The sequence below is a fragment of the Bos indicus x Bos taurus genome, chromosome 8, assembly GCF_003369695.1.
Source record: "Bos indicus x Bos taurus breed Angus x Brahman F1 hybrid chromosome 8, Bos_hybrid_MaternalHap_v2.0, whole genome shotgun sequence".
In the NCBI taxonomy this organism is placed as follows: Eukaryota; Metazoa; Chordata; class Mammalia; order Artiodactyla; family Bovidae; genus Bos; species Bos indicus x Bos taurus.
This window is the reverse complement of record NC_040083.1, coordinates 110,551,771-110,575,689: the sequence shown is the minus strand read 5'-3', so window position 1 is coordinate 110,575,689 and position 23,919 is coordinate 110,551,771. Positions and strand designations below refer to the sequence as shown.

General features: G+C 40.8%; 1 protein-coding gene and 1 long non-coding RNA gene across 10 annotated transcripts in view; one reads left to right on the top strand and one right to left on the bottom strand.

Moving 5' to 3' along the window:
* CNTRL (centriolin) overlaps positions 1-22,366 on the bottom strand; it is an 89,310-nt gene extending 66,944 nt beyond the window's left edge. For 5 of the 9 annotated variants that reach the window (XM_027550681.1, XM_027550680.1, XM_027550684.1 and 2 more), the window contains exons 1-7: positions 22,242-22,364; positions 15,602-15,849; positions 14,396-14,526; positions 8,010-8,140; positions 6,490-6,631; positions 4,404-4,590; positions 1,331-1,524 (exon numbers count right to left, since the gene is read on the bottom strand). In XM_027550681.1, the coding sequence (XP_027406482.1) occupies positions 1,331-1,524; positions 4,404-4,590; positions 6,490-6,631; positions 8,010-8,140; positions 14,396-14,526; positions 15,602-15,818 (1,002 nt within the window). In that variant the 5' untranslated portion in view covers positions 15,819-15,849; positions 22,242-22,364. Of the gene's footprint in view, positions 1-1,330; positions 1,525-4,403; positions 4,591-6,489; positions 6,632-8,009; positions 8,141-14,395; positions 14,527-15,601; positions 15,850-22,241 lie in introns of all 9 variants that reach the window. The other 4 variants (XM_027550688.1, XM_027550685.1, XM_027550687.1 and 1 more) reach the window with 3 other exon arrangements.
* Positions 1,025-7,158, top strand: LOC113897742. Its single transcript, XR_003512420.1, has 2 exons — positions 1,025-1,346; positions 6,830-7,158. It is a non-coding gene; the product is annotated as an uncharacterized LOC113897742 (long non-coding RNA).
* Positions 22,367-23,919: the final 1,553 nt, after the last annotated feature.

Genomic DNA, 23,919 nt, shown 5'->3' with positions numbered 1-23,919 from the left:
GGTTTCCAACAGGTTGACTAACATGCATGGAAAATCTCAGCATATGGAAATTAAAATCTTCCTTTATCTTAGTAATAAAAGTGAATTTTATATTACCAAAAAAGATCAGTAACTCAGGAAAATTCATTAAATGTTCACCAATGTAATGTGATATCAAAACCTTACCACAGTAAGTACTGTTTTTTGTATTTTAAATACAAACATTAAGTGACGGCACAAAGAGTTCACTGCTAAAATAAAACTGACTGTAATACGTCTTCAACGACTTAATTATCAATCCATTCTATTCTGGAAAGGAGTGCAACAGATGTATGTATAAGACCATTGACAATCACTGAATTATTAACATCATATATAATGTGCCTTCAGAATACGGTAGGCATACCTGAAACTACCTTCGAATAAAAGGCATGTGAAGAAAGCCACAAACGTTATGAATGTTTGGCTAACAGAGCTGGGGAAGCTGTCCTGATTTTTACCATGTCCCCACTGATAAAGAAGCGCTCAAGAAAGAGGTGTGTAGACTTCAAGCAACAGTTTCTCTCTCCACACAGAGAAGGGAATGCTTTTTCCGCCCCCTTGTTTAAAAATACAAGTGTTTAGGCAGAATTCTTGTCAACAAACCAAGTAATTAAGCCAGAATGCTAATTTTGAAAGAGGGATGCCAAAAAAAAAAAAAAATTAACTGTATAAAGGATTCTATTAATTATATGAGAAATATAGTTCTCTAAAGTTATGCTTAGATCAGAGAAAGAACTGTCAAATGAAAAAAAAAGAAAAAAGAGTACCATCAGCTATTTTTTCCTTCAAGGAAAGTAGCCTAATAATTTTACAGGATCAGATTCTCTAGGTTGAAAAAGTCTTGTAAGGTGATTTTAGTCATCTCCCTAACTTTTTTTTTAATCTTTTTCCTAAACCCTGAGTACATGTCTGTTTCAATGAGAGGAACACAATCCAGAGTCATCACATTTTATCTCAAGACAGCTATTAGATTTCCTCTTCGTTACCAAATGAAAACCTGCTTCCCTATAATACTATTTGCCATTTAATTTTATCTCGTGGGAGCTTCATCAGTAACTCCAGCCCCTCTTCCATGAAACAGCCCTTTGACTACCAGGCTCCGGGCACAGTCGCAGACAGCACGCGTCTTCTGGGCAGCCGTACCACGCAGCGCGCAGCCAACTGCGACGCGTCAGGACTGCAGCACGCTGTTTCCGTTAAACCACATCCTCCCCATTCTACGGCCAGGAAGTTGTGTTTTCAGCCCTAAGAACAGAGAATTTTCTATTTCAAGAGAATACAGTCACAGCAATGTAAAACACGGACGTACCAGTTCATTTTTCGTGGTAAGGTTACTCTCGAGCTCCTCACAGCTCTGCTTTTGTAGCATAGCCTCCTCTTTTAATGATCTGTTCAATTTATCTTGATTTTTAATTTCTTCAAGGAACTGTGCTTGTTTGCTTTTAAGCTCTTCAGTTTCCATCATCTTCTTCTCCAGGTCTCTTTCCAGTCTTTCTACCTCTTCTACCAGTACAAATTGAATAGTTTATGAATCATTATATTTTCTACTTGAAGAAAGGCAGGACTATTTCTTAAATAACAGCAAAAGAAGTCTTAGAACAGTAAAAATACAATTCTACTTTTTAAATTATTCACTATGGTTTAGGAAAAAAAAGACTATTTTGAGCTAGAAAGTGGTTTATACTAAGAGGAAGGAAGGCGTAATCATCTGGATAACGATTTTAAAAGATAACATTTTAATTCCTAGCATTTAACTAGTGTTGATAAATGAGGCGGCTTTTTTCAAGTCTCTTAGAAAAAAACATGCAAAATTTTATTTGATATTAGTGATTACACTTTAAAGGATGCTGCAAGCATGCTTACAAAATAAAATACCATGTTATCCTTCATGACAGGTGGATTCTTTACCAGCTGAGCTACCAGGGAAGACATCTTAAGAATCCTTCTAAGGCTTCCTATGATGCTTGGGATAGGATCCAAAAGGTTTACATCAAGAACTGACAAGGCTTTTCATGATTTGGTCCCAAATCCCCTCTCCAGTCCTGTTTTCAAGCACACATTTCTGAAATGATTCCACTTCTTCAGTTTTCTGATGCCTGTTCTCATCTACACCTTCTGCCTGGAACTGTCTTCCTCCATCTCCTACTGGCCTCTTTTGCATCTTCTAGGTTTGGTTTTTTAAAATAAAACACTATGAGAACCCAGCCCCGACTCTACCCTCCCCAGATAAGATGCTTCTCAGGAATGCTATGATGCCACCCTGCACCTCTGCCGTGGCCCTCGTCACAGGGGGAGTTGGTGTCTGCCTTGCCCACTATAGTTTTATGAAAGCAGAAACTGCATCTGTCTGTGTTACCACTGGATCCCAAGAGCTCAGCATCACTAAAAGCTCCTAATTAACATTCAGAGTTGAGAATGAATCATAAGTACTTTAAACACTTCCCCCAACATGACTTCCCTTTGCATCATTTATGTTTTTTAATGATTCCAAAACATCACCTTCTGGGAAACAAATGTTGAGTTAGGGGGATCCCAAACTAATCAAAGTTTACCACATTTCTCAAGTGTTGGATCAAACCACATGAAACTGCTGTTTTTATCAATAAACAAGGACTAATGTCAGTTTCAAGTGGTTGAACATATAGGTTCATAGCCTGTAACTATTACATAACTATTGTGTTAGGCTATTTCATACCTCCTCTTCCCTTCTAAACTCCCATACTTCTATTTTCTTTTTTCAGTTGATGATCTCATACTTTAGACAGACCCCACCAGAAGAAACTCCTCATTTTCTTACCACCAAAGCAACAAAACTAACACCTACACACATCTTCTCTTCCTTCTGATGGAGAAAGTGTCCCACTGCACTTATCAAGAGACAGTCTTTATGCTTCTCCTCTGGTCTCATCTCCTTGGCCTCCCAAGGACCAAAGAAACTAAGCCACGATCTCTCTCTCCACTTCGCTTTCGAATGTTCTGTGTCTTTGATTACCAGCTCTGATGCTTCTGACAATTTCCTGGTGTGGAAGTGATTGGCGAAAATTTTTTAAACTTTTTAAAACTCATTTATTAGGTACTAGGGGAGAGAAACTGTGGGAGGAAATTTCAAATCTTTATCTAAATGTCTTCCTCCCAATTCATTCTTCAATCTATAATCTAGCATTTGTTCCAACCACTACTTAACTGCTTTTGTTGAGCTCATCATTATGTTGCCAGTCTAAAGCCCTTCTCTGCGCTCATCTTTCTTCTTCTCGTCTCAGTGACATTCAACATAGTTGACCACTTCCTCTTCTGAAAACTTCAGACTTTTGCAACCCACTACTTCCTGGTTTTGTCCTCCCTTGATGGCCTCTCTTTCTGTTTTCTAAGCTGGCTCCCCTTTTTGCTCTCCCCAACGGCTGCCCTGCCCGAGAGAGCTAGTTGATTCAGATGGAATTAAGTATCATTTTTATGCTGACGACTCCCAAATTTACATCTCTAGGACAGATCTCTTTGAACCCCAGACACACATTTCTGATTCTCTTCTTGACTGCCTCACAGACATTCAAACTCAGAGTTCTAAGTTCTCCCATTTTTCAAAACAATATTACCAGCAAACTACTTACTTAAGCCAGAAGCCTGAGGATTATCTAATCCATTAGAAAGTGTTGCTGACTCCACTTCCAAAGTGGATCTGTCTGTTCCACATCTATCATCTAAATACAGGCCACCAACATTCCTAAGCCAATAGCCTTCCAACATGCCCCTTTATCACCATTTTGCCCTGCTTTAAGTCATTCTCCATCCTGCATCAGAAATAATCTTAACATATAACACCTGCTTAAATGCTGTCAGTACTTTCTGCAGCGCCTGGAACACACCCAAAGCCCAGGCCCCGTGTCATCTCGCCCCCATCTCTCCATCAACTTGCGCTATCCTCCTGTCAGACTGATCTTCTTTCTGTCTCTTAACTCACCAGCATCTTCCCAATGGCAAAGTACAAGCTTTTCCCTCTCCCTCATCCTCTCCCGCCTTTGCCTTCAGCTTATATGTCATTTCCTCAGACAGCCATTCCTTTACACCACTTTCCATAAAAGGGGTTCAGCTCTGTTACTTTATCTGGGTTTAGTTGTCTTTTGTCTGTCTTCTCCACTGAAACAGAAGCTGCCTGAAGGCCAGTGCCTTACATCTTGCTAGCCCTATCTTTAGTGCCACATACAGAGCCTGGCTCACAGCACACGCCTGATGAGTATTCGCTGAGTTCACTGATCTGTGGTGCCATTTTCTATGCAAATTTTAATAGCATTATAAAGTTAATAACAAATATATCTTTTCTGGATCATTTCTGAAAATAAATTCCTCTCCCATCCGAATTTAGTTTTTTAAAAAATATGTCACTTTACCTAAACTGAATCTCTCAAAAGCTTCTTGCCTGTCCTGAGTGGTTACTGGCCGACCTTCCAAACTTTCCAGTGATCGGAGGTGAAAAATGGTGAACTGAAGGTAATGGGGAAGCGTCACAACTGGATTTTCAGCTAGGATCAGAGAAGTCAAATCTTGAAGTGGTTTCAACTTGCTTACATCTTGGAGCTAAAATGATATTAATAATATTATTGGCATAATTGAATTTAAACATCATAAACATACATAAGGAAAGTAATAAGTCAAGGAAATTGCTATTATCATGACAAGGAACCTATTCATAACACCCATTATCCAATGGTAGTTTGAAGGGAGAACAGAAAGGAATATGTGAGGATCTAGAATGTATCAAGAGCAATATTTGGCATTTTCCACATGCCATGTCATCTGTGACTCCTCACAGAAACCTATGACATAGCATCTGAATTTTATAGATCATGAAACTGAGGTTCAAAGAGTTTAGGTGACTTGCTCAAAGCTCAAAGAGTATATGTGAATGAAATAGGATTTGAATTCAAGACTGGGTAACTCTAATCCTATTATCTTTTCATTACACTGAATGAACAAATCAAAAACATAAATGGCTATAAAAAAGAAGTTTTGTAAATCTTCAGATAACTGTTATAGTTGATTTAAAAGAAATAAGGATACATAGAAACATTCACAGTTCTGAAGTGAGGTTTTACATTTATCCAGAGAGGGATTTTAAAAGGTTGAGAATACTACTACTAATAGCCCGTGCAGACAAATCTCCCTGAACGGAGGCTCTCGTTGAAGCCAATTCAAACACGAACAGACGAGAGAGTGGACAAAACTAGACATAATAATAGATAAGCATTTACTGAATGAGCTTCCTGATAGTTAACAGTACTATCTAGGGATCAACTACTTTAGGAACGTGTGTGGCCATGTTAGATGAATTCCTGGCTACCTCCTCCCATCACCCGCTAAACTGCGAGATCTCCACGGTGACGCCGTGTAACGTGGCATGGAGCTCAGGTCTGAGTCTTTTGGGCTGCCACAGTGAAATGGCAGAGTCACCTTATCAGACCTTCATAAAGATGAAACAGGAAAGCAGAGACACTGCACAGCCTTAAACAAAAGTTACTTATTATTACTACCTTATGCCGGTAAAAGTGTAAAATACTAAATAACTCTAAGGCTATATTCCTTAAAGTTTTTATTTTCACATTTTATCATTCCATCTGAGCCCTATACCACTTCCATAAAGAAGGCAGGGGAGAAACTATTTTTTTCCAATTTAAACAGTGAGTTTTAGACAGATGAAAATTTATCCAAAGATCACAGAAGGCAAATCTAGACCCATACTAGAAGTCACCTCTTTTATTTTCTATTCTAAGGCTTAAGTTCTTTAAATTACAGGAGGATTGTTTCCATTTTAATACAGATTTAAATAAATTAATGCTTTCACTTTGCAATGTTTATTGAATATCTAACTGTATAAATGTTACAAGAAAATTATAAAATATACTCATATATTTTATGACAGAGAAAAATACATGTCACCATCAGCTTATATGAACCGTGATAAAGTTGCTTTACTACAAAAAGCTAGTGATTAACAATTCCTGTAACACTTAATACTATAATCAAGGTTAATTCAGATTAACTCATAAATTAAAAAAAAAAAAGAACTCTGCTCCAGGCATTCAGTGACATGGATTCCGGCACAAGCTGAAAGACTTTGGGTTAACTTGAGAGTTAACCTCTCCAAGACTTTACTTAAAAATGGGAATAAAAAAATGGTGCCTAATTCACAGAATTATAAAAATAACCCTTGCACTGTCTCTGTAAGAAAAGTACTCAGAGGCTCAAGTGAAATGAAAGATGGGAAAATGCTATGGGATCAACTCCCAGTTACCATGTAATCATGCAAAACCAGGTCTGTGTATATTTAATTACCATAGAGAATACTAAGTTATATTTGATGTTTGGTCAAGGACATCAGAAGAAGTCCCATTAAAAAAAAAAAACACTTAGATTTTAATCTTTTTACCTCAACAAGTCCAAAAAATGTAAATATTCTTGCTACTTTGAACAACTTACTGATGATATCTTGTTGGCTTTCAGATTGAGGACTCGCAAACATTTTAACTTCTTCCCTAACCACGCTGGAATATGCTCAATTTCATTTCCTGCAAGGTTCAGCTTTTGTAGATTGTGCAGATTTTCTATGCCTTCAATTTTGCTAGAAACCAAAGGGTAAAATCAAACTTAGTAAGTACAATGATAGTGTCCCTTCATTGTATTTTAAAAATAAACAGGCTTGGTTTTATGTGGAGTTGCTTTTCATAACTATAATTTACAAATGAGAATTTTAAAATACTGGCTAAAAACAAATTTAGCAGAACAGCTCCAGTAAACTCTTCATTACTTTCCTGCCCAGGAATCCCAACTATCTTACCTATTGGACTTTAGTGTCCCACAACACAGAAAAGAAGAGGCCGCCTGGGAAAGTCTCCCCAAACACTGTGAAGACTGCCAGTGGACAGCAAGGCGAGAGCCAGGAAGCTCAGCAGCACACCCTGCTATGCAGCCTTCTACAGGCTTCCACAGCCCTGCACTCGAGAAGAGGTCCTCAACTACGACCTTAAGTCACCACCAAAGATCAGCTATGCCAGCCATGAGATACGGCTGCCATTGTGAGCGGGTGGAACCCCAGAATGTACTGTATTTATGAATAAAGATGTTTTAGTCAATATTTAAGAAAACATTTATCACCTGCATTGGTGAATTTTCATTGATGAAATATTTTCCTGAGTTGATTGCAATTTAATTCGTTTGTCAATTCTCTATACTGGGCAAACTTACTTACAGTTTTGTTTTGTTGAAAATATTTTCATCAGGATCAATTTTTTTTTATACAAACTTTACATTAAGGATTTAATCCATTAATCATATTTTCCCACCATTTCATTTTTTCCATATTAGAGCTTCTGCTACAGTTAGGCTGTTTTGTTCTTTGGCCATTATATATACCAAGTCTTACGTGGAGGGAAAATATACAGATGTAAAGATTTTCAACACTTGATAATTGTATCATTTTGCCTAAAACGAGTTTTCTATGTGTACTTTTAGCCTCTGTCAGTTTTATTATGTTTATTTCTCAGAGTAATATATATTATGAAGTAGAAACAAGACTGAAGGCATATTTACTACAGAAATGAGCAAAGAACATCAGGATAAAATGCATAGGCTCAAAACAGGTCAAAATATCTTTAGGATCAAAATGACAGGGTTAAAACACTCTGCTTCATGCCAACTTTCTTAATGAATAAGGCAGTTCATCACAGACTGCAGCTGGGAAAACTTCCTGTCAAAAATGGAACAAAGATAAAATTTGGTAATCAAAAAGTGTAGCTCCTTCTTTGGTAATACTAGGTATTATTCTGTACTTTAGAAATGCCAAAACATGACAATTATCCTACGTGAAGGGCTAGACTACAAGTGAGTAACCAAAGTGCTGGCTCTTCCAAAGGCTTCTTGCAGTAACACGGGCAGTGTGGACCCACCTCATTACCAAAGACAAAGACCGTGCAGTGCCACCCGGAGGAGGCTTTACTCACCAGATTTTGTTATATGATAGGTTGAGTTCACGTAACTTTAACAGCTTGTCCACCTTCTCAATCTTCCCTATTAGATTATGGCTGAGATTCAGTATTTCAAGCTTAGTACATTTTTCCAAATTTTCGATATACTAATTGGAAACAAATGAATAAATGCTTTATACAACAGATGCCTTGACATAAGCTCGACATATAAGCATATGCATCAGGGGCTGTTCTGATCAGTCACCGGAGATTAAGCCATTACTGCTCCCCTGGACAGTACCCTGGTGTGGCTCTCTTTGGTCAGGAGGGGCCACTCTCCCCAACCTGCCAAACTTTTCTTGCCCTACAGGAGATGCCACTTCCTCCATACTAAGAAACTGAAGACTGTTCAGCGAGAAATTTCTCCATCAGTCCTTTCCTCCTTCTCCACTTTTCTATGCCTCTCCCTCTCTCCCTTCCTTTCTTCAAAGTTCAGCTAAGGTACTCATGCTCTGCCATAATGTTCCCCATCTCCTCTCCTTGTGTTCTTGGATCCTCAACCTTTCTCTCTCCTGGGTCTTCCCTCAAGTTTAGAAACAGTCACTATTTGGAACTTCCCTGATGGTCCAGCAGTTAGGACTCCGAGCTGCCAATGCAATGGGCATGGGTTTGATCCCTGGTTGGGGAACTAAGATCCCACATGCCACGTGTGGTATGGCCAAAAGATAAAAAAAAAAAAGAATAAAAACAGTCACGATTCAACAGATATTCACTACACACTTGCTACATGCCAGATGTGGCACCAGGCAATGGCAACATACCAGTGCACCAGTTTCCCTGCCACTGGAATCTACGTTCAACACACTCAGTTCAGTTCAGTCGCTCAGTGTGTCCAACTCTTCGCAACCCCATGGACCACAGCACGCCAGGCTTCCCTGTCCATCACCAACTCCCGGAGCTTGCTCAAACTCATGTCCATCAAGTTGGTGATGCCATCCAACCACCTCATCCTCTGTTGTCCCCTTCTCCTCCTGCCCTCAATCTTTCTCAGAATCACGGTCTTTTCAGATGAATCAGTTCTTCACATCAGGTGGCCAAAGTATTGGAGTTTCAGCTTTAGCATCAGTCCTTCCAATGAATATTCAGTGTTGATCTCTTTAGAATGGACTGGCTGGATTTCCTTGCAGTCCAAGGAACTCTCAAGAGTCTTCTCCAACACCACAGTTCAAAAGCATCAATTCTTCAGCGCTCAGCTTTTTTACAGTCCAACTCTCACATCCATACATGACTACTGGAAAAACCATAGCCTTAACTAGACGGGGCTTTGTTGGCAAGGTGATATCTCTGCTTTTTAATATGCTGTCTAGGTTGGTCATAGCTTTTCTTCCAAGGAGCAAGCGTCTTTTAATTTCATGACTCCAGTCACCATCTGCAGTGATTCTGGAGCCCAGGAAATTAAAGTCTGTCACTGTTTTCATTGTTTCCATTGGAAACAAGCTCAGTCTCCTTTATATGATACAAATCACCTCACACAACACCTGTTTCCTACTCAGCTTTCACGTTACCACCCTTATTTGCCACTCAGTTCAGTTCAGTCGCTCAGTTGTGTCCAACTCTTTGTAACCCCATGAATCGCAGCACGCCAGGCCACCCTGTCCATCACCAACTCCCAGAGTTCACCCAAACTCACGTCCATCGAGTCCGTGATGCCATCCAGCCATCTCATCCTCTGTCGTCCCCTTCTCCTCCTGCCCCCAATCCCTCCCAGCATCAGAGTATTTTCCAGTCAGCCAACTCTTTGCATGAGGTGGCCAAAATACTGGAGTTTCAGCTTTAGCATCAGTCCTTCCAAAGAAATCCCAGGGCTGATCTCCTTCAGAATGGACTGGTTGGATCTCCCTGCAGTCCAAGGGACTCTCAAGAATCTTCTCCAACACCACACTTCAAAAGCATCAATTCTTCGGAGTTCAGCTTTCTTCATAGTCCGACTCTCACATCCATACATGACCACTGGAAAAACCATAGCCTTGGCTACACGGACCTTTGTTGGCAAAGTAATGTCTCTGCTTTTCAATATGCTATCTAGGTTGGTCATAACTTTTCTTCCAAGGAGTAAGCATCTTGTAATTTCATGGCTGCAGTCACCATCTGCAGTGATTTTGGAGCCCCAAAAAATAAAGTCTGACACTGTTTCCACTGTTTCCCCATCTATTTCCCATGAAGTGATGGGACCGGATGCCATGATCTTCGATTTCTGAATGTTGAGCTTTAAGCCAACTTTTTCACTCTCCTCTTTCACCTTCATCAAGAGGCTTTTTAGTTCCTCTTCACTTTCTGCCATAGGGTGGTGTCATCTGCATATCTGAGGTTATTGATATTTCTCCTGGCAATCTTGATTCCAGCTTGTGCTTCTTCCAGCCCAGCATTTCTCATAATGCACTCTGCATATAAGTTAAATAAACAGGGTGACAATACACAGCCTTGACGTACTCCTTTTCCTATTTGGAACCAGTCTGTTGTTCCAAGTCCAGTTCTAACTGTTGCTTCCTGACCTGCATACAAATTTCTCAAGAGGCAGGTCAGGTGGTCTGGTATCCCCATCTCTTTCAGAATTTTCCACAGTTTATTGTGATCCACAGAGTCAAAGGCTTTGGCATAGTCAATAAAGCAGAAATAGATGTTTTTCTGGAACTCTCTTGCTTTTTCCATGATCCAGTGGATGTTGGCAATTTGGTCTCTGGTTCCTCTGCCTTTTCTAAAACCAGCTTGAACAACTGGAAGTTCACGGTTCACGTATTGCTGAAGCCTGGCTTGGAGAATTTTGAGCATTACTTTACTAGTGTGTGAGATGAGTGCAATTGTGCGGTAGTTTGAGCATTCTTTGGCATTGCCTTTCTTTGGAATTGGAATGAAAACTGACCTTTTGCAGTCCTGTGGCCACTGCTGAGTTTTCCAAATTTGCTGGCATATTGAGTGAAGCACTTTCACAGCATCATCTTTCAGGATTTGAAATAGCTCAACTGGAATTCCATCACCTCCACTAGCTTTGTTCATAGTGATGCTTTCTAAGGCCCACTTGACTTCACATTCCAGGATGTCTGGCTCTAGGTGAGTGATCACACCATCATGATTATCTTGGTCGTGAAGATCTTTTTTGTACAGTTCTTCTGTGCATTCTTGCCACCTCTTCTTAATATCTTCTGCTTCTGTTAGGTCCATACCATTTCTGTCCTTTATTGAGCCCATCTTTGCATGAAAAGTTCCCTTGGTATCTCTAATTTTCTTGAAGAGATCTCTAGCCTTTCCCCTTCCGTTGTTTTCCTCTTATTTCTTTGCATTGATCGCTGAGGAAGGCTTTCTTATCTCTCCTTGCCATTCTTTGGAATTCTATATTCAGATGCTTATATCTTTCCTTTTCTCCTTTGCTTTTCGCTTGTCTTCTTTCACAGCTATTTGTAAGGCCTTCCCAGAGAGCCATTTTGCTTTTTTGCATTTCTTTTCCATGGGGATGGTCTTGATTCCTGTCTCCTGTACAATATCACGAACCTCCGTCCATAGTTCATCAGGCACTCTATCAGATCTAGTCCCTTAAATCTATTTCTCACTTCCACTGTATAATAAGGAATTTGATTTAGGTCATACCTGAATGGTCTAGTGGTTTTCCCTACTTTCTTCAATTTCAGTCTGAATTTGGCAATAAGGAGTTCATGATCTGAGCCACAGTCAGCTCCTGGTCTTATTTTTGTTGACTGTATAGAGCTCCTCCGTCTTTGGCTGCAAAGAATATAATCAATCTGATTTCTGTGTTGACCATCTGGTGATGTCCATGTGTAGAGTCTTCTCTTGAGACAGAGAATACCAGGCAGAAAAAAAAAACAAACAGCAAAGACCCTAAAAGAATGAAGCTGGTGGGCTTCAAGAATGGAGAAGGCTTTTTACACTGCCAAATCAAACAACTTTTTCCCAGTTTTCATGCTGTTAGATGTTGCTCTGACATTTTACAGCACATATGTTTCTCCTAAGTTCTTCCTCCTCTGGTCTCCATCCATCAGACTCTTGGATCTTCTATTCCAACAGCGCCTTCAGACTTTTTCACTGGGTCTGTCTCTCCCAGACCCACTCACTTCCTTTGACTCCTCCTCAATATTTCTCCTCTTAATTCTAGGCATTTTCCACACTAAGTTCCCAAAATCAGAATAGGCATTTTTCACACTAAGTTCCCAAAATCAGAAACTAAGCTTATTCACTTCTATATTTATTCCTACAGCCTAATGTAATACCTGGCGTATATAGAAACCACACAGTAAGGATTTACTAACTTGATATTTTATTTTTACAATCTTTAAACTCCAGGATGTCTCCTTTTTTCCTATTTAATTACATAAAACATAAATATATTCTAATTAAAATTTAAAACAAAACATAAAAAGCTCTCTTCATCAGGTCTCCAGTTCAGCTTCCCCACCAAAAAATCTCACTGCTCAAAGGTAACCCTTGTTAAAAGACCAACGTATATACACACAGACCTTTCTATTCATTAAAAAAGCATTTTTAATATATTAAAAAAGTATTTTTAATGAATTAAAAAAGTATTTTGAGACCTTACTAAAAATACTTCAGAATTTGTTTTTTCCATTAAATATACTGGACCATTCCCCACATTAATACGTAAGAGTTCTGGGAGTTTGTTTCTGTTCTTGTTTTCCAAGACACTTGAAAAGTTTTTCATGGTGTGCGTGCATGCTAAGTCACTTCAGTTGTATCCAACTCTTTGTGACCCTATGGACTATAGCCCACCAGGCTCCTCTGTCCATGGGATTCTCCAGGCAAGAATACTAGAGTGGGCTGCCATGCCCTCCTTCAGGGGATCTTCCTGACCAGGGATTAAACCTATGTCTCCTGCAACTCCTGCACTGCAGATGGATTCTTAACCACTGAGCCACCAGAGAAGCCCATTTCATGGTATACTGCACTATAATTTTTAAGCAATTCCCTACTGACAGACAACTGGTTATTTCTAATTTTTCTATTTTAAATAATGCCTAATAAACATTGCTTTTCAGATACTTTTGGATACATGTGTAAATATTAACAGACATCAAGAAATAGAACTGCTATGTTGGTGAGTATAAACTCAGTAAGTATAAACTTAATTGCTGGATCAAATAAGTACATTTGAAATTTTGATAAATACTATCAAACTGTTTTCCTAAAATGCTGTACCCATCTATACATCCACTAAGACCAAATGAGAAGATCCATTTCTCACATCTTTCTGAATGCTGAAATAATCTTTTTAATTCTTATCTATTAGACATACAAGATGAGAAATGGCATCAAACCACTGTTCTATTTCTCATCTCTTTGACAGTAATGAAACTGAATATACTTTCATGTTAACAGCCATTTATAATACTTTTGTGAACAGACTTATCCTCTGCACATTTACCATTTGGTGTCTCTTTCTATTGAATCACAGGTGCTCTTTATATTATGCGGATACTGTTACACATGCTGAAGACACTACCTGCCAGCTTGTTGTTTTTCTTTAACTTTTTAAAAGATAATAATTCGTTAAACACCACTTTTTAATCTTTATGTAAGCTAAATCTGTCAGTATTTTTCTTTGTGGTACTAGGGTTAGTGTTCGATTAGAGGGCCTTCCCAACTCTAAGATTAAAAACACACTCTTTCCTAATACTTTGATAGCGCTTTTGTTGGTTGATTTTTGTTTTGTTTTCATTAAGATTGTCAATCTCCTGGAATTAATTTTTGTGACTGGAGGCATCTAAGTTCATATTTTTCCAACCAAAAATATTAAGTTACAAATAATAAAAAAAATAATAAACAAAATAATAAAATAATAATAAAATAAATAAGAAATTATTTTTATTAAAAAAATAAAAATTAAATTCCAGTGTACTCATGGTGTATAGTTTATGAATAGAATAAAGTAGTAAACAGTTTGGAGCAGGGATCAGTAATCTTGTTCTGCAAAAGGCCAGGTAGTAAATATTTTTTGGCTTTGTGAGGCATATATAGTTTCTTTGACAATCACTTACTTCTGATATTGTAACACAAAAACAGCCACAGGCAATATGGAAATAAATGAGTGTAGCTGTGCTCCAATAAAGCTTTATTAACAAAAACAAGCAGTAGGCCTAACCTGGCATTTAGACTGTAGTTTGCTGACGCTTTCTAGAGAGAATCACTAACATGTAGAATAACAGGAGGTTATGAATTTGAAGAAGTCACACTTCACACTTCTGATGGAGAACTGTCACTAGAAACAGTAAAAGATCTGCAACAAATCCAGCGACATTAGGATGAAATAGTACTGTAAATCCCATATATATTTATTTTTTCATTTTAAAGCACAAAAATTAAAATAATGTCTGTATTCAGAAATGTTGGTAACCTACCTTAAATTTCTTGCCACCATCTTTGGAAAGTGAAAGGTTCAGAGATTTTACCAAGGCCAAATTTTCCTGTTTAGTAAGTTTTTTAACAAGGGCTTCTGTAATATATCGAACTCCTGCATGTGAATCAGCTTCTGAAGTTATGCAAACAGATCATTATCAAAAGAGGAAGACATGAATACTTTGAGAAACAAACTGTCTTAATGTTAAACAACAACAACAAAAATTTAGACCACGCAATTGTAAAAACAGCTGGCTAGTTCTAATTGGAATATTTAACTAATATTTTACTTTATGTAGCATTTCATAATGATGACAATAAGTTATACTTCATAAATATTAACTGTGTGTAAGCTTTGTATTAAATGCTTTACATTAAAAAATGCAATTTGTACAACAAACCTTTGGGATAGAAATTACTATTCTCCTTTATAAAAAAAATTAGAAAAACAATTTGTTCAACTCTTATAGCTAAAAATGTGCAAATCTAGGACTTGAACCTAGCAGATGAATCTAAAATTTATACTTTTAAGTATGGGCAGCACTGAGGTTTTTAGCAGTATTTTAATGTTAGTTTTTTAAACTAACAACTTAGCAGCAGCAGCAGCAGTATTCATCAATAGAATTTGATGACCATGATTTCATGACATAGCAAAGAAATCACAAAAAAGTTTTCTTTGTATTTAATCACAGTAAGTAAATTTCTTAAGAAAAGAACCCATTTTTGAAAACAGATTCCTAGACTGACAGAATGCTTTTAAGAAAAACATAAAAACCTTGGTGAACATTCATATGTGTCCCTGATGTGAGAATCAGTCCATTCACAGATTGGTAGCTTGCCGATAAGCAGCCTGGAACAGCCCAGGGGTGGACAACATGTTTATACTGAATTAAGGCACTCCATTCTGAAGTGAGCAGATATGCCTTCCCCTCAACCAAGGACGATGGTAAACTGGCACATGAACTTTAAAGTACTCTCCTGCCACAGGAGATAAAGCTTCCTCTTTCCGGAAACCCTTCTTCTAACCCTTCGCCCTCAACCGGAAGCCTCCATCCTCCACTGTCCTTAGACAATTTCTGTCAAAAACAATGGGTCAAGTTACTAGTAGGATGGATACATGTTATAGTTGGACCAAAAATGTAAGTTCAATATTTTCCATCTGTACTTAGAAGAGTATTTGGTGAAATTTGTAGATTAAAAAGCATTACCTTTCTGGTCATGGTGGTCCAAAAGCATAGTGTTTTCACCTATAATCTCGACTTGCTCATACCACTGTCTTCCAGAATGAAAAGGCAGAGTCTCAGATCCGTTTAAAGGTGAAAGTGACCTAGATCTCATATTGGACGTAAGAGATGATGGACTAGGAGAGTGAGATGATGATGGCATCTTTGTTTTGGAAATTTTTTGCTGAGCACCTTTCTTCATTGCAAGAATAAAGCCAGGTATCCATCAAAACCTGTAAGAGTTTCCAGTATATTTAACAATGTTAATTTTTAGAGCTATCAAAACTATTAGTCTATTTCTAAAATTTTCAAGCCTACAAAATTTTAAATTCAGAAGTTATAGATGCTAGAACCCACACTACTCCAAGCTGATGGAAGCAGACATCATTTCAGACACTGCTGATTACCTTACCAGAGGGAAGAGAGACCTCCAGAAGGTCTTGTACTGACATGTACTCCAGCCAGAAGCCTCATCTGTCACTTTCGTTCTCAGTTTATGGGACCAAACTAGTCACAGTGCCTCTTCTACTTACAAAGAGTTCTAGAGTGCATAAAGCTGGAAATACTTGACAACCAGCAGCATTTCACGCTGATCAGTGCTCTCTCGTTCCTGCAACAGTTTCTTCCTCTGGCTTCTGGGACACCACACTCTCCTCCCGTCTCCCTGGCCACTCCTCAGCCTCCTTTCCTGGCCAAGGCGCGTCCATTCACTCTTTAAATGTCAGAGCTCCTCAGGTCTCCTCTGATCTCTCTCTAAACTTAATTGAGACAACCTAATGTACACCCATGATTCCCAATGCCACCTTTTTACTGATGTTTATATTTTCAATCCAACTCTTCTGAGTCCAGACACCTATTCTCAACTGTCTACCTGACATCTCATTGGCATCCTGAATCAACATGTCCAGACTGAACGTATCATTTCCCTCATCCCGCCCTCATTTTCTTCCCATCCTGTTCCTCCCCCAGCGTTCCCTTACGAGTGGACAGTGCTCTTGGGAATAAGCCAGAAACTGGGAGTCACTTCCTTCTTCCCAAAACCAATCAGTCACCAAGTTTTGTCAATTCTACTTCCTAAGTATCCCTCAAATTAGTCCCCTTCTTTCCATCTCCCCTCTCGTCTACTCTAATTCACACACTCATCAGACTACTATAACAGCTTCTAGCTGATTTGTCTATAAGCTCTCTTCCCTTCCTCTTCCATCACTACATTGCGGCCAGAGTGATCTATTTAAAAGGTTAATCTATGGGTCTGTAATAAATGAAATATTTATCATGATCTATGAGAGCCCACGGGATGTGGCCCTGTCTCTCTAGCCTCACATCTGTCACTACTTTCCCAGACTCTGTGGGCTGGAGCCGCACCGCCCTCTATATCTAATTTCTGGTGCAAATGCTTGCCTTTGGTCTTTCTTTTTTTTTAACCTTTTCAGGAGTTCTCACTATATAGTCTGCATATTAACTTTAGTCAAATAAATCATTTGTAAAAGTTTTCTCCCACCCTGTGGTTTCCTTTCTACTAATTGATACTGTCTTAAAAAATAAAACTGTTTATTTTAGTGTGCTGGGTCTTCCGCTGCTGCCTGGGCTTTTCTCTAGCTGCAGTGCGGGGGCTTCTTCTTGTGGCGGCTTCTCTTGTTGCGAAGCATGGGCTCTAGGGTGCGCCGGCTTCACTCACTGGGGCTCCTCTGCTCTAGAGCACAGGCTCAGTAGTTGTGGCACACGGGCTTAGCTGCTCTGTGGCATGTGGGATCTTCCTGGCCTAGGGATCAGACCCGTGTCTCCTGTACTGGCAGGCGATTCTTTACCTCTGAGCCACCAGGGAGGTCCCTGAGATATTGTCATTTGATACTCATTTAAAATTTTTAAAGAAATCCAACTGGTCTATTTTTCCTTTTGCCGCCTGTGCCTTTGATTTCATATCCAAGAAATCACTGCCAAATCCAGTGGTATTAGGTAAAAGTCCAAACTCAGATAGAACGCTAGCTGGAGTAATGATGAGAATCAGTTCTTCTCTCAAATTAACTTGTAAGTCAAATCACACAATTAATCTAGTAGAATTTAAGTTCCATGAAAGTAGCGATATTATTCACTGATGTATTCCAGGCCAAGAACAGAGCTTAGAAGATGGCAGATAATTACTATTTATAGAATGCATTATTCATAAAGAACCTAGAAACAATAAAATGCTATTCAATACTTCAACAAAAGGCTATCTTCATGAGCAGTATCAGTCCTCAATACCAAGAGTCCTAACTTACAAGTCAGGTTTATGCAAAAAAGATTTTCATGATATACAACTGCTCTTATAAGCACACTGCAAAAATTATAAATCTGCCAAACTTTTAGACCAAAAAATGTTATAAGATGTATAGGTCTTGAACAAGCTGCATTAACAATGCTTCTACTTTGCTCAGTATCCATAATCTCCCATACCCTCACTACTGAAAATGCAGTGTGTGTATGTGTAGATGTTAGTCACCCAGTTGGGTCCAACTCTTTGCAATCCCATGGACTGCAGCCCACCAGCCTCCTCTGTCCATGGGATTCTCCAGGCAAGAATACCGGAGTGGGTAGCCATTCCCTCGTCCAGAGGGTCTTCCCGACTCAGGGGTTGAACCTGGGTCTCCTGCACTGCAGGCAGACTCTCTACCGAGCCACCAGGGAAGCCCTAAAGTGTGGAGACAAAACACAAACTATTTTTAGAAAAGTAATCTGCAACCCAAAGTTTTTGGATAGCTCAAATCCTAATGCCAGGGACTTTCCCAGCTGTCCAGTGGTTAAGTTTCCATGCTTCCAATTCAGGGGCTGTGGGTTCGATCCCTGGTCAGGGAACTAAGCCCCACAGGCTGTGTGAGGCATGGCCAAAAGAAATAATAAAATAAAAACAGGAAGGAAGGAAAATAAATAAAAATAAATGGTAGCTTTTTAAAACATTTTAATTTTTTTGAAGGAAAAACAGAAAATTTAATACAACGAAAGCACCACTGAACTCATGATCTAGCGTCTTGGAGACTAGTTTGAAGGTAGCAAAAACCTGCTAAATTTTTTTAAAAAGTGATTATTGTTTCACAGGTATATAGTACAACAAGGACAACTGCCTTGTTCTACAATCTAGATCACTTTAAACTGCAAATCTATGTCTTTACTTTCTCTTTAGTTTTTTTCATGTCAAATCATCCACAAAGGTCAGAAAAGCTTCCCTCAATTCACACAACTGCTATTGATGTCTTAACCACAAAGCTTTAGGACCTAATTTCACAATTGTGGCAAACAATTTCTATCTTAACATTCTGCCAAGGCAAAAAGTCTCTTTGTAATACGCCTCATTCTGTGTTAGATTGTACTGGTGCTCTCTTTCTAAATAATGATATACTCAAGCTTGAAAGAGCTAAGAGGCATGTGCTTTAATAACACAATTTTATTCATTCCTGAGTTAAATACAATTTTCATAAGGGCAAAGGACTTAAAAAATAAAAGAGGAGTGGTACAGCGCCCAGTTCCCACTTCTGTATGTCCTTCTCTATCTCATAGCATGACAGAAAATGATAAGATTAGAATGACAGCATGCTACATGCTCCAGAGATATGCTTTATACACATTTTTAGCTTCTTGGTTTAAAAATGCATGTACATCCTACATTTTTATGCAACACAATTATTTTATACCCTGCACTTTAGTCTTATCTCTAACTTCTTAAAATATTGAACCATCCCAAATTCCTCTCACAACATCCTAATGACCAAGACTCTTTGGGCCTCACTAGAATATCATGAGATCTCTCTTGATTAGAAAAACTCTGCCCTACTCAATAATAGAGTTAAATAAATATATTAGAATGGATTCCAGAAATCAAAATCAACTCCTTCCTTTAATGAATTGTAACCTGAAAGATTAAATGATGGCTTTGAAGTCACAGTGCATTCCCAGACCTCCTCCCTGGGTCGCCATAGCCCCTGTAAAGCCTGGACATACGATCTCACAGAAGAGCTAACTCAGTAATATGGGCTTAAGGATTTACTGTACTTGAGGAAGGACACCTGGCAGCAGTAAAACCTTGAACCACGAGTTTAAGAGAGAGCGAGCGATGCTGCTTGACCAAGGCTGCGGTCTGCAATTACATAAACAACAGAAAGGCCGAGCAATAGAAAAGAGAAGACAGAGACGAGAGGCAGGGCTGGTGTGTGTGAAGGGGCAGGATAAACTGAAATCAAAACAAGTCCAGAGCTGGAGATACATTTTGAAAACCCAGAAGGTAAGTCTGCAGAATAAAAGAAAGCCACTGGAATGATGTGATAATCAAAGTCATATGATTGAGCATCCTGTCCTCAGATTCAGAAACTGGCCTTGATCTAACAATCCCCTCCACCACAGCTTAGTAGAGTCTACACCTTCACCTCTATCCAGCCTTTCTAAGATTCCATCATCTCTTATCTTTTCCAAATTAGGCTGCTGCTGCTGCTAAGTCACTTCAGTGGTGTCTGACTCTGTGCGACCCCAAAGACAGCAGCCTGCCAGGCTCCCCCGTCCCTGGGATTCTCCAGGCAAGAACACTGGAGTGGGTTGCCATTTCCTTCTCCAATGCATGAGAGTGAAAAGTGAAAGTGAAGTTGCTCAGTCATGTCCAACTCTGCAACCCCATGGACTGCAGCCTACCAGGCTCCTCCATCCATGGGATTTTCCAGGCAAGAGTACTGGAGCGGCATACCATTGCCTTCTCCATCCAAATGAAGCAGATCTCTATAATTCCCAAACCTTCCATCTCTCTTCCCAGCTACTCCAATAAGCAAATATCCATCCCCATTTCTTGACCTCCATATCCCTCTCCATGGCACCCCTTAGCCCTTTAATCACATCTCAGTACTTTCCCTATAATTCGACTTCATCCCATACCCTCTGACACATTTAAACACTCTTTTTCTCCAACTAGTCCTTTCAAATACCCTGACTCCTATTTCTCACCAAGGGCAATTCTCCCATCCTGTGCTCGTCAACCTTTGCCTCCCACCCTTCATCCCATTCTGACTGCCAAGTTCTCCCACAAAGTCTCTTCCCTAACACTGTACTAGTCTTCTCCATTTCTCTACAATTCTCTCCAGTGCCCTGCCTCCACATTTCTGTATTCATCCTGATTTCCCAAACTGCTCATCACAGCAAATATTCTGACATCCTAATTCATTCAAATACTCTGGCTTCTAATTATCCCCTCTTCAAACAAAACACTCCAGTCTCCATCCATTCCACTTCATCTCAACCCAACTGGCTATCTACGTGCCTCTCTCTTCTAACACCCTGACATCTGTGTCCCTCCGTATCCTATTAACATCCGGAGCTCTCCTCTCACATCTCTCTCCATGCTACTCAAGTATGGGAGAAAAAAAGCTTCCCAAACCTTTTCATTAGTTTATTTTTTTTCAGTCATTCAATTCTATTCCACAACTTTAAGGCACCAAGAACTGTGAGGCTCTAAGAATACAGGGCTGGGAAGGCAGGACTTCCACACTCAAAACCCACAAGAGGATCAGGTCTCTGCCCCAAATAGCATCCTTCCCAACACCTTACAAGTAGAATTAAATGATTATTTGTGAAACAACTTGATTATTGCTTGTTTCTCCTTCTAGAGTTTAGGCTACAATACAGTAGAGGCTGTATGATTTGGTGCACAATAAATATTTGTTGAATGAGTGAAGAAAGGCCTGTGCTAAGCACTCTAAAGACATTACCAAACAAATTCTTGCAGATAATGTATATTATGATAATTATTAACCTCATTTATAAGTGACAATGTATCCTTAAGAACTAAGAGCTTGGGTTCTACAATTAAGTCTGAGTTCAAAGGTTAATTTTCCACTTTCTGTGTGACATAGACAAATTATTTAACTTCTCTGATCCAGTTTCATCACTTTTAAGATGGGAATGGTGACCTCGTTCAAGTTATTTTAAATTCTAAATCAGTTAATGGGGAGGACTAAAGGATGTAGAACCGAATCTGGCACACAAGGTACACTCAAAAGCAGTCAGCGAGCATTTTCACAAACGAGAAAACATTAGCAAGCCCAAATCTCACAGACGGTCAGTAGCACAGTAGCAGAATCAAGACGTGAAGCCAAGCTTTGACTTGAAAATGCACCTGTCCCTTAACCGTTATACGACAAAGTATTTGCTCTTCCCCTTCTTTTTCTTCCCCATATCCCAACTCTCTTTTTTCTCCATGTACTGTGTTCCGGTCGATTTCAGGACGCCCGTCAGGGTACCCACACCATCCTGTATCCCAGCCATTCCCCGCAGACACCTGGCACACCTCCACCCCGCTCCGCTCGGCAGCGGGACCCTACCTTTCACTCGCCGAACCCCCGCGTCCACACCTCCCCACACTCCGGCCCTTCATCCCAAAGCCCCCACCCCGTGACCTCCTCACTTCTAATCCAAACCTCCCTCCATCCTCCTCCCCCGCCCCACGCCGGTTCCGGGCCCTCCCTCCTTCCCATCCAATCCCAACTCCCAGGCACACGCCCCCGCCCCGAATCCATCCCTCGCTGGGTCCAGGCCTTCCCGCCTTCGCCGCTGGTCCCCACCCGCTCCGCCTGGAGGCCGGAGAACGGCCTAGACCAGGCCTGGCACTCACCACGAAAGAGCGAGGCCGAGCAAGCCCGCCGGACGAGGCCGGGCGGAGAGGTGCCGGCAGTTCCCCTCAGGCGCCCAGCGGCGCAGCAGCCATTTTGTTGTGTTGTGCCGGTTGCCGTGGGGCCGTGCGCGCCGCGTGGGCGGAGCCTGCAGCGGTCACGCCCCTCCCCGGAGCTTGGGGGCGGAACCAGGCTTCCCGCCTCTTAGTCGGCCAGGGCCGCGGGCGCGCAAAGGCGCGTGGGAGCCCGCGGGAGCCCGCGCGAGGCGAGATTTCCCGCTGCCGGCGGCGAGAGGCCCTGCTCTTTTCTCTGAGGCGAAGCGGCCGACTCCTCATGCTCAGGCCTTGACACACTCCGCGGGGGCTGGGCCTGAGGACGACCTGAGAGACCCATGTAGCTGTCACCAAGCCCCCGCATTTCCATTGCTGGCCGTCTGGCTTTGAACTAGTGTGCCTCGCACGCTCCTCCTTCGCACGGCCCGTTTCTGAGGCGAATTCTCTTCTTCAGGGGCCAGACAGGTCAGACGTAGATGAACCTCTGAGGGAACGCAGTTTAGGCTTCACATGCACCCGAGGTTACGGGAATGAGAGCAGCCTGGGAGTCCTGGCTGAGAATAGTCCTCAGGTTGTGACAGGAAAGCCAAAGCAGCTGAAGAAACTTCGGCTGTGGCCTGCCTGAAAGGGCTGCATTTCACCACATATTTTTAACACATAGTTTAAGAGAATTTAGCACTTACTGTGCTGAATACTAGGGAAATACGGTGAATTCTTTTTAAAAACGTGGTCTCTAAGGACACCGGTCCTCCATTCCAGCTTCCCATTTTCCAGCTGGTACCCTGGACAGTATTAGGCAAAGGTCATTAGGCAAATGACTTTTGCCTAATGACGCCTCATCCTTCCTTAAGTCTTATAAGAACCAAAGAACTTAGTCAAGGGAGTATGGGAGTGGGGAAAAATCTGCTTGGCAAAGGGAGCAACTTGTGCAAACCCCAGGAGGAATGGGGAGAAGGAGCTTGACAATGAGCTGATGTTAAATAAATCAGGATGGCAGCCAAAAATCTGGAGTGCAGAAGCTAAAGCAAGAAGAGAGGCCTTATTATGAACCATCTTGCTGCTGCTCTGCTGCTAAGTCACTTCAGTCGTGTCTGACTCTGTGCGACCCCAAGATGGCTTCCCACTAGGCTCCCCAGTCCCTGGGATTCTCCAGGCAAGAATACTGGAGTGGGTTGCCATTTCCTTCTCCAATGCATGAAACTGAAGTGTGAAAGTGAAGTCGCTCAGCCGTGTCCGACTCTTCGCAACCCCCTGTACTGCAGCCTACCAGGCTCCTCCGCCCATGGGATTTTCAAAGCAAGAGTACTGGAGTGGGTTGCCCTTGAACCATCTTAAGCACTTGTAATTTTTCTCAGAGGCAGAGATGGATTCAGGAATCAGAAGTTCAGGTAGTTTTCAACAGGGGGCGCCTTTCACGTTCACATTTAAGTGAATGCTTCTCTCTCCCCAACTAGTATTTAAGCAACACAGGAGACCCTTTGCGGCGAAGGCAATGTCACCCCACTCCAGTACTGTAGCCTGGAAAATCCCATGGACGGAGGAGCCTGGTGGGCTGCAGTCCATGGGGTCGCTAAGAGTCGGACACGACTGAGCGACTTCTCTTTCACTTTGCACTTTAATGCATTGG